General features: G+C 41.4%; 1 protein-coding gene across 1 annotated transcript in view; it reads left to right on the top strand.

Moving 5' to 3' along the window:
- The window catches only part of ADGRD1 (adhesion G protein-coupled receptor D1), a 488,370-nt gene that overhangs the window by 355,699 nt on the left and 121,477 nt on the right, over positions 1-11,194 (top strand). The window contains exon 17 of the mRNA XM_044685394.1: positions 10,617-10,770. Within this exon, the coding sequence (XP_044541329.1) occupies positions 10,617-10,770 (154 nt within the window). The remainder of the gene's footprint in view (positions 1-10,616; positions 10,771-11,194) is intronic.

The following is an 11,194-nucleotide window of genomic DNA, read 5'->3' as shown; positions in this document are numbered from 1 at the left end:
AAGGAGGGAAGGAGGGAGGGAAGGAGGGAAGGAAGGAAGGAGGGAGGGAGGAAAGAAAGGAAGGAAGAGAGGAAGGGAATGAAGGAAGGAGGGAGGGAGGAAGGGAGGGAGAAGACACTATGCTAAGTATTTCATAGATATTATCCCATTTGATCTTCACAACGATCCTTGGAGATAGTCGCTGATCCCTGTTTACAGTTGAAGAAACTTGTGTTTGTGTGTGTGTGTGTGTGTGTGTGTTGGGGTTACAGGGGACAGGGCAGAAAAATGGCCAGGCTGAAGCATTGTCAGAGGTCTAGGCTGGGCTAGATAGAGTGAACTCTATTTGAGTGCATGTTAGAGCGGCAGTGTAGTTCAATAGAAAGAACACTGGATTTGGAGGCAGAGAACCTGAGTTCAAATCCCAGCTTTGGCACTTACTAGTCAGGTGACCTTAGGGCAATGATATCACTTCTATGGCTCCTAGTTTCCTATCTATACTAATGACCTTAAATGTCTTTCCTGGGTCTAAGTCTGTAATCCTGTCATCCATGAATGATTTAGGATTTTTAGGCACAGTCCGTGCAGTTGCCAAGCCATCGGGTCCCCGACCTCCTGATATCAGGCAGTAAGGGGGAGTGATGCGCTCAGTTCTTGACAAACTGTACCCCTTTTCAATCATCAGGGGCCTCCCTGACAGGGGAGCCAATTCAGTAAATTTTTGTGGGACGGAATTGAATTGACTTGTACTTGTCTTCCTCTTCCAATCTTTAGAAGCTGCTGCTTGCTCTCTAAGCCTCTGAAGCATCTCTTGCCCTGTAATACTAATGGCGGACTGATATAGCACTGGGTAGACAGGATCTAATTTGATCCTCACAACAGCCTTGTGAGTCAAGTATTCCAGGCCATAGGAATACAGCTCTAGAGCTGGGAGGGACCTCGAAAGACATGTGGATCAACCCCCTCATTTTACAGATGAGTAAACTGAGGCCCAGAGAGGTCAGTCAGATAAAGGTCATAGATATAGATCTGGAAGGGACTTCAGAGGGCATTTAGTTCAGCCTCTTTATTTTATGAAGGAAGGAATTGATGCCCAGAGAGGGTAAGCTATTATCATCCTCATTTTTCAGATATAGAGATCAAGCAACTCCTAGTCACACAGTTTGCCTCACAAGTTGCCCATCCTGATAATATATGTCCTGTCCATTTTCAATGTCAGGAACAAAATCTGAACCCAGGACTCTCCTGAAGCCACAGCCAGGCCTCCTTCCATCAGGCCACACCGTCTCCCTTTCCCCATCCTCATCCCCATAGTACCAGAGCAGGGGAGGCTTGCTGGCTTTCGGAGCTCTGTCCTGGCTTGCCTGTGTTCTCAGGGGAGCAGCTCTTGTTTCCACAACAGGGATAATGAAATCTTCACTCATTTCTGAGGCTGTAAATAGCATTACTCTGCTGGACCCAGAGTGTGAGCGATGATTCTGACAAGTTCTACAGCTCAGGGAGAAGGCTGTGCCTTGATCTACATCCCTTTGAAAGATACCTGCACGGCAAGAGGAGGGTGTGAATCAAATGAGGTGGCGCGTGTAAAGAGCTTTGAAACCCTTGGTATTCAAGATAAACCCGTGATTTTAGTGCTGAGGGCCTTCCCCCAACTAGAGAACTGGATGGAGCCAAGGGAAGGGAGTAGACATCTATCAATGTGCCTACTACATGCCTACTACGCACCAGCCATTGTGCCAAGTGCTTCACAAATATAAACTCATTCGATTCTCACGACAACCCTGCAAAATATGTATTTTTATAACCCCCTTTTTACAATTAAGGAAGCTGAAACCAAAAAAAAAGGATAAGTGACTTGCTCAAGGTCTCACTTCTATTAAGTGTCTGAGGCCAGATTTGAACTCATGCCAGGCTTAGAGTTCTATCCACTGTGCCACCTAACTGACAACATTAAGGGTAGGGACAGAACATACATCCATGAGACAGACAACTTTGAATATCTTTGTAACCCTTAATTCTCTAAGACTCCAATGGATCTATGGTTTCATCAATCTAAATGTCCCCTCCAATATGGCAGATCAAAAGCCATCCATCCTTACCCATCCTCCTATGCTCTGGTCCACATTCTCCTATGAGTTGGGCTCCACCCAACATTCCGAGTCTCCCTTAACTTATCTATGGAGGCTGCTGGCTGTCTATCAGTCTGTCCCTCACTCTTGTCACTTGAGGTCTTCAGCTCATTTTGTCATTGTTGTTGTTTTTTTTTTTTTCTGATCACTCAGTCCTTTGATGACATTATTCACATGGTTTCTCCTGCACCGTCCTTAATTTACAATGCACCAGAGCTGCTCACACCCGCCATGTGCCTCTCTGTTGTCCTCTGGGTAAATTCCATCTTTGCTTATCCAGATACTATCATGTTCCATGACTCTCATCACCAGAAGAACATGGACATTAAACAGACGAGCCTTTGTATCAGGGAGAAACGTGTGACCCTGAAAATTCTATGTAAATGTCAGCTATTATTATGAATTCACGTCAGCGACTGAGGGCCAGCAGGGAAATGTGTTGGTGTCTGGCAGAGATTGGATCATGGCAGCTACCTGCCCCCCTCCCACTCCCCATTTGAAGAGAGAAGCAATATGTGAGAACAGGGAGGGGAGTTTTCTGCTTACTGTTCTGTAGCCGGATGATAACATACTTCCCGCTAAATTGCCGCCATTGTCAAAAGGTGCCCTTTGGATGCCAGATAGGTAGACATTTATGCCACTTTCACACTTTCAAGGGAGTTTTAAACTAGCCCAGCCCAGTGTAATCTAGTCCATTTCAATCTACCCAATGTTACACTAAAATTCAATTCAACTCAGTCTAGTCCAGTCCAATCCAATCCAGTCCAATCCATTCTAGTCTGGTACAATCCACTCCATTGCAAATTCAATCCAATCTAATCCAATGCAATTTAATCCAGTCCAATCCAACCTGTTCTATTTCCGTCCAGTTCAGTCCAGGCCAATTCAGTCCATTATCAATTATAAATAAGGATAGTTGGGTGGTTCAGTGGATAGATTGCCAGGCCCAGAGTCTGGAAGACCTGAGTTAAAATCTGGCCTTACACACTTCCTAGCTGTGTTACCCCAGGCAAATCATTATTAATCTCCATTTGCCTCAGTGTCCTCATCTACAAAATGGAGATGATAATAGCACCTTGCAGAGTTGTTAGGATGATCAAAGTAGATAGTAATCATAAAGTGCTTAACCCAGTGCCTGGCACATAGTTAGAGCTATATAAACATTAATTAGTAGCTATTCAATCTAACCCAATCCATTTCCATTCATTTTAATTTAGAACAGTCTAGTTCAATCCAGTCTAATTCAATTCAATCCACTTCATTCCAATTCAATCCAATCCATGCCAAATCCAATCCAACTCAGTCCAATCCAGACTAATTCATTTTAGTCCAACACAGCCAACATTTATTTTTTATGTACCTACAACCTATCGGGTACAATGTTAGGCACTAGAGGTAGAGACACAATCAATTAATACAGGAACATTTTTTAAAATTTTTATTTTAATATTTATTTTATTTTATTTATTTTTAAACCCTTACCTTCTTAGAATCAGTACTGTGTATTGGTTCTAAGGCAGAAGAGTGATAAAAGCAAGACAATGGGGGTTAATTGACTTGCTCAGGGTCACACAGCCAGGAAGTATCTGAGGCCAGATTTGAACCCAAGATTTCTCATCTCTAAGCCTCAGCTACTTAGTTTGCCCTTTGCACAAGCATTTGTTAAGCACTTATAATATTCCCGGCTCTGCGCTGAACTGTAAAGATCCTAGTACATTCCACTTGAGAGTGTCAGAGATTCATGGAATCATTGGTTCAGAAGCAACTTTAGAATGTCAATCATTCAATCAACCATAGCATTTATTAAACATGTAATAAGAGCCAGTCAGTGTGCTAGGTGTTGGGAATACAAATGAAACACTGCTGTTTCTCAAAGAAATTACATTCTAATGCAGCATGTGTCCAAATAAGAGTACTTACAAAGCAGACACAATTTCAGTCTGATGAAGAAGCATAAATGACTTGAGGAATTCCAGGAGGCTGGGGTGAGAAGGGAGAGCATCATGGGCACAGGAGATTTCCCATGCTAAAGCACCAAGGTAGGAGATGGGAAGTCATGAATGATGAACAATAAATGGGTTTGTCCATTGGAATGGAAAGGGCATAAAGGGGAATTATGAATAGTCAGACTGGAAAGGGAGAACAAAGCCATATTGGGTAGTTTAATTGCCCATTTGAGGAGTTTATATTTTTTTCCAGGTAATAAGGAGCCATTGAAGCTTCTTGAACAGAGAATTGGAATACTTAGGAATATTACGTTGGCAGCTATGCGGAGAGTGCACTGGGAGTAGGGAGAGACTTGAAACAGGAAGAATAATTAGGAGAATTTTTTCATAATTGAGGTGAGAGGTCACACGCACCTGATTTAGAGGTTTGTCCTGTTTCAATTTGGTGTTCTAAGTCTTAATGTTTACAACTCCCCTCCCCACCCCCCACCCCCCCAAAAAAAAACACCAAAAGAAAAAATAATCCTGTAACTGAGATCACTGAGAGAGCCCTGGGGATACAATCTATGACTCTTCCTGATGTCTTTTGAGAGCGAGAGCTGGTGACCAGTCAGCCAACTAGTATTATTAAGGGCTTACTTACTTACTATTAAGGGCACCCAGTTGGTATAGGATAGGATGCTGGGCCTGAAGTCAGGAAGACATGAATTGAAATCCAACCTCAAGCATTTACTATGTGACCCTGGGCAAGTCACTTAACCCTGTTGGCTTCAGTTTCCTCATCTGTAAAATGAGCTGGAGAAGGAAATGGCAAACCACTCTAGGCTCTTTGCCAAGAAAAACCCAAACGGAGTCCCAAAGAGAGAGACAACTGAAAAACGACTTAAAACAGCAATAAAAAATTTGCCAGCCATTGTGCTAAGGGCTGGGATAGCAAAGAAAAGCAAAAACATTGTCAGTAATTTCAAGGGTCTCACATTCAAATGGGGGGAAACAAAGTGTAAATAACTAGACCCATGTAAAATATATGGAGAATAGATGAAAGGTCATCTCAGAGTAGAAGTCATTAGTAGCCAAGAGGGCTGGGAAAAGATTATTCCTACACACCTCACACACACACAGACACACACAGACACACACACACGAAATCCTCTTTCTACACACTGAATAAGCCTTGAAGTGGGAAATGAAATCCATGAGATTTCTGGAAACGCCAAGACATCTTCGGAGAGACCGTCTCTTACAAAGTCATCCAGCCAGAGCCAGTGTGCTGGAAAAGATAAAATATTGAGATGGCATCTGGGATCCTTTCCAAGAAGGGGGATGTGTGGTGTCTAATAGGAACTAATCCTAGAGAAGAGTAAATGAAGAGGGCGTTCGGGTGACATGAGCACCAACCATCTTTTCCTCTCTAACAGGATTATGAGTATGAGATGAGCCTCTTCTCTCACTCAATGAGACTGTCTCAGAAAGCAATTAGCAGAGGAAGGACAGTTGTGCCAATGAAGTTGCTGGGCAGGGATGGAGGGAGTGAGGTGGGATTTATTTGCTCAGCCTTTATAGCATAGCCAGACCAAAGGAAGTCAGTGGAAGAGGATAATGAAGCGTTGTAATTTCTGGGAGTAAAAAGCCAATTATATTCCATTTCACAAGCATTTTTTAAAGTGTTTATTACTATGTGCCAGGTATTTTGCTAGGCACTGGGGATTTGTTGTTGTTCAGTCATTTTCAGTCACGTTCCACTCTATAATCCCTTTGGGGGTTTTATTGGCAAAGGTACTGGGAGTGATTTGCCATTCCCTTCTCCAGTTCATTTTATGGATGAAAAAACGGACGCCACGAAGGTTAAGTGACTTGCCCAGGGCCACACAGCTAGTGTGTGTCTAAGTTTGGATTTGAACTTGGGTCTTCCAGATGGCAGACCTAGCACTTTGTCTACTGTGCCACCTACCTGCATTAGGGATATAGAGCCAGAAAGACACAGTTTTTGCCCTCAAAGAGCTTACAACTCTAGTGGGGGGTGAGGAGGATCAAAGCAAGTAAAAAGTTATCATTGAGGCAAAGCCCTCTAGATGGAATGTTAGAGGAGGAAGACTGCTCAGTAGTTTCATTTTCTTGCCTGTAACCCTGACTGTCTTACTGGAGCTCATCCATGGCTAAATAATGAAAAGATTTATTCTGGAACTGTGAGTTCCCGGTGTTGGGTGTATAATTAAAGGGATCATCTTTTGTGAACTTTGGGAGTGAATGTCGGTGTTGGACTGAATTGCTATTTTCTGGTTCCTGGTGGGGGAAAACTCGAGCTGCATTTGATTGTTCTCTGTAATAACTTCTTCTCTTTGAGGCAGCTGTAGAGGAGATAGTTAGCAAATAAAGTAACTAAGTAGGAATGGGGGATGAAAAAATGGAAAACCTTCCAGGTAACAGAAGGATTGGTTGCGACTGAGTCTGGAATTATACAATGGATCAGTGAGCTCTCTCCCGAGCTTCTTCTCAACCCCCAACCCTACATGCTTCAGTTGTGCATAGAGCTGGTCATATCTTTGATTTTTTTTTAACTCTCATCTTCCATCTTAGAATCAATATTGAATATTGGTTCCAAGTCAGAAGAGCAGTAAGGGCTAGGCAGTGAGGATTAAGTGACTTGTCCAGGGTCACCCAGCTAGAAAGTATCTGAAGCCATATTTGAACCCAGTCTCTAGGTCTGACCCTTTCTGATCCTCCTCCCCAACTGTTCACATTCCCCTACCCCAATTTTCTTAGATTTTTATTTTATATATTCTTAGTTCATTGTATACCTAAATAAAATGTAAGCTTCTTGAGGGCAAGGAATATTTTTTTCTCTGCATACTTGGTGACTAAATAGTAGGTACTTAATAAGTACTTCTTGACTGGTTATTAATTAGTTATCTATTTTCTGTCACACCTTGTCCTCACAAATAGAAAGTAAACTTTCTGAAAGTCTCGATCTTCTCCCCCTTTTGGATGCCCAGAACTTAGCACAATGCCTGGCAAATAGAAAGTGTTAAATATATCATTATCAGATCTATCTTTGGCCAGCCACCACCTTCATCTTTATATTTTGGTTTATTGTTCCTTGTAAATAAATCTTTGATGAGTGGCTTATTGACAAGAAAAGAAATATGGAATGAATGTTAAAGAGAATAATTAACATATGGTCAGGGTCAGAAGGAGAAAATGATATTAGGGATCAGGTTCTGTATCTTTGAACCAAGAAAACCAAGCATATTTGGAAATCTAGAGGGTCAAGGGATCATCCAGATTTCTAAACCTTCCAGTGAGGGTTTGGTTATCAATAAGGTCTGGAACATAATAATGGAATAATAATAGTAATAATAATAATACAGCATATAATGTATAAAGCATTTAAAGATTTGAGAAGTGCTTTGTCGAGAGTTCTTTGAATTTGTTGGAGAAGGAACTAGTCTTGGGAAGCTGAAAGCCTGACATATGGATCTTATCCATGGGACTTCCGTGGATTCACAATTTACAAATCACAAATTCACAAAATTAGAAAACACCAGATGTAAAAGGGACCTCGGAGGCCACCTAATTCAGCCCATATATGAATAAAAACCTCTTTTACAACATTAATAGTCATCTGGCCTTTCTTTTAAGACTTTTAATTAAGGAAAACTCATGACCTTCAGACAGACCATTCCACTTTTGGATAGCTCTAATTTTTAGTAAATCTATCCTTGTCTGAAGCTTAAATTTACTTTTAGCCCTCTCAGCTTCTACCTATTGTTCCTCATTCTGTCCCCTGGGACAGCTAGGTAGCATAGTGGATAAAGTGCCAAGTCTGGAGTCAGGAGGACCTGGGTTCAAATATGGCTTCAGACATTTCCTAGCTGTGTGACTCTGGCCAAGTCATTTAATCCTATTTGCCTAGCCCTTGCCCTTCTTTCTTAGAGTTGTTACCAAGATAGAAAGCAAGAATTTGAAACAAAATAAAATAAAACTATATACCGCTGTCTCTGTGAGGATAGTAGAATATATGTTATGCCTATTTTTGTATACTCAACAATTAGCAAAATATTATTCACATTGTGGTCACTTAAGAAATATTTGCCCAGGAAAGTCAAGTTAAATTGGATGAAAAACTTAAGGTTCATGTAGCAGGGGTGCATTCTGGTGTGCTGTATGAATGCAAAGGCATAGGAATATGTTGGGGAGACAGAATGCTGCAGTGTTTTGTCAGTCACTTAACACTTATTTACCTCGATCCTTCATCTGTGAAATGGAGACACACTGGAGAAGGAAAGTGCAATCCACTCCAGTATCTTAGTCAAGAAGACCCTACGGGCAGCTGGGTAGCTCAGTGGAGTGAGAGTCAGGCCTAGAGACAGGAGGTCCTAGGTTCAAACCCGGCCTCAGCCACTTCCCAGCTGTGTGACCATGGGCAAGTCACTTGACCCCCATTGCCCACCCTTACCACTCTTCCACCTATGAGACAATACACCGAAGTACAAGGGTTTAAAAAAAAAAAAAGAAGAAGACCCTTGTCCATGGGATCACGGAGAGTTGGACATGACTGAATGAATGACTGATTGGAGCTAATTATTCCAATTGCCTTTCTTCTTCATGAGCTCAGCTCTGCTGTATCCAGTAGCTTTAGTCATGGCTATGGAGTATGTTTTCAGTGCACAATTGTTGAGGAAAAGCTTTAGAAGATGATTCATTCTAAAAGCATCTCAAATGAGTCTGAGGGTGCAAGAAGGAGACAGGCCTTGAATCAGAGTGGGAGGGAGCCCAAAGCTAAGTAGTTAGAGAATGGAAGGAATGCTAAAATCTTGTAACAGTTTGGTACAGTGGGGAAAAGGACTGGACTTAAAGTTGGAAAACCTGGGATTGAACACTAACTTGTCCAATTGCTGGAGGCAATGTGGCAAAATAGAATGAAAGCCCTTGATCTGAGGTCAAAGGACCTTCCTCTGATACTTACTACTGGTATGGCCTTAACATAAAAAAAAAAAAAAAAAAAAAAAAAAAGACTTTGACTCTCATCTCCTTGAGCCTCAGTTTCTTAATAAAATACTACTGCTACTGCTACAACTGGGCCCCAATAACACATTCCCTCAAGCGATTCCATTATTCAAATTCATACTTCAGATTTCATTGGGTTGGAACCAGCCAGCATATTTTATAAAATTATAATTTCAAATAGTACAAATCCGAAGATATGCAACAATTTAGGAGGTTCATTATTTAAACTAATTGGGACCCGATTGCAGCTGGCATTTATATAGTCCTTTAAAGCATGCAAAACTTCTGATCTTCTACCATTTAATCCGCATGTTCTTTGAGGTCCCTTCTCCATCCTGTCCCTGTTTGACCTTGGACAAAACATCCCATAACCTCTCTGTGCTTCAGTCTCTTCATTTGTAAAATGAAGGGGTTAGCCTTGATGGCTGTGGTGATCTCCTCTAGCTCTAGAGTTGGGATTCTATCAACTTTTCCCAATTATAACACATACTTACATGATAAGTCGTCCCCTCACATCTGACCTGATCTCTGTAGTTAGGATTTATATAGGACTTTTTATTTGCAAAACACATTACATATCTCATTTGATCTTTATAACAACTCAGTGAAATGGATGACATTTTTGCACTCTTTTTACATATAGGGAAACTGAGGCTGAGAGGGGTTAGATGGCTTGTTCTGAGTAAATGTGTGAGTCAAGATTTGAACTTGTATCTTCTTAATTCCAAACCTAGCACTTGATCCATTCAATTACTTAGCTTCCATGATGAATGTAAAGAATACCCATTGAGGGTAAAGCTTCAGTGAAAAGTCATAGGTGAAGAGGTAAAAGGGCCCTTAGAACTCATCTAGCTTAACTGCTTCATTTTGCAGATAAAGCAGTTGAGATCTAGGGAGGTTTTGACTTACCCAAGGTCATACAAAGTGGTATGATTTGAACCCAGGTCCTCAGTCCCCAGAGTCAGAGTTCTTTTTTCAGTGTTCCATGCCGCTTCTCCCAACTCATTATTTAACTGGAATTTTTTTTGCTTCTCTTCCAACCATTTTTTCCAGTACCTTAAAAAAAAACACCACTTACCTTCCATCTTAGAGTCAATACTGAGTATTGGTTGCAAGGCATAAGAGTGGTTAAAGGTAGGCAATGGAGGGTAAGTGGCTTTTCCAAAGCCACACAGTTGGGAAGTGTCTGAGACCAGATTTGAAACTAGGACCTCCAGTCCCTAGGCCTGGCTTTCTATCCACTAAGCCACCTACTTGCCCCCTTTCTGATGCCTTTGTTTAGGGAAAGAGTTCTCAATTTATTTTTTGTCCTGGATCCCTTTGACAGTCTGGTGAAGCCTAAGGACCTCTTCTCAGAATTGTGTCTTTAAATGTTCAAGATAAAATATGTAAGATTGAATTGAAAGATGGAATTATATGTTCCCTATCCAAGTTCAGAGACAATCAGAAATCTATCCACATACTTCCCTGGATTAGAACTCTTGGATTAGAGTGAAATTAAATAAAAAAAAAAGGAGTCTCAAATCTTGTTTCTCTCTTTCTGCTTTGGTTATAGATTCCTTGCAAAGTCCTAGCAGTTCTCCTTCATTTCTTCTTCTTGAGTGCCTTCGCTTGGATGCTGGTGGAAGGCTTGCATCTTTACAGCATGGTGATCAAGGTCTTCGGCTCAGAAGAGAGCAAGCATCTCTACTACTACGCCATTGGCTGGGGTAGGTCCTGCTTGTGCAGTCCATTCTCTCACTTCCCATTCCCACACTACTGCTCCCCCATAGACATGAAAGGAATCCCTAGCGGCCAGTGTCTGAGCTGAAAGTGATATTGAAATACCCAGGAAGAGAGACTTAGTTCTTCAAAGAGAGAGTTCAAGCTTACTTTGGTTTAAAAAAACAAAAACAGAAAAATAAAGAGAAAGAAGGGAAGAAAGAAAGAAGGAAATGTGGGAAGGAAGGATGAAAAAGGGAGGGAAGGGAAGGAAAAAAAGAAGGAAGATAAAGGAAAAGGAAAAAAAGAAAAAGGGGAGAAAGAAAGGAAAGAGGGAGGAAAAGAGAGAGGTAGGAAAGGAAGAAAGAAAGAAAGAAAGAAAGAAAGAAAGAAAGAAAGAAAGAAAGAAAGAAAGAAAGAAAGAAAGAAAGA

Source organism: Gracilinanus agilis, chromosome 1 (genome assembly GCF_016433145.1).
Source record: "Gracilinanus agilis isolate LMUSP501 chromosome 1, AgileGrace, whole genome shotgun sequence".
NCBI classification, from domain to species: Eukaryota; Metazoa; Chordata; class Mammalia; order Didelphimorphia; family Didelphidae; genus Gracilinanus; species Gracilinanus agilis.
This window is presented reverse-complemented; position numbering and strand designations above follow the sequence as displayed.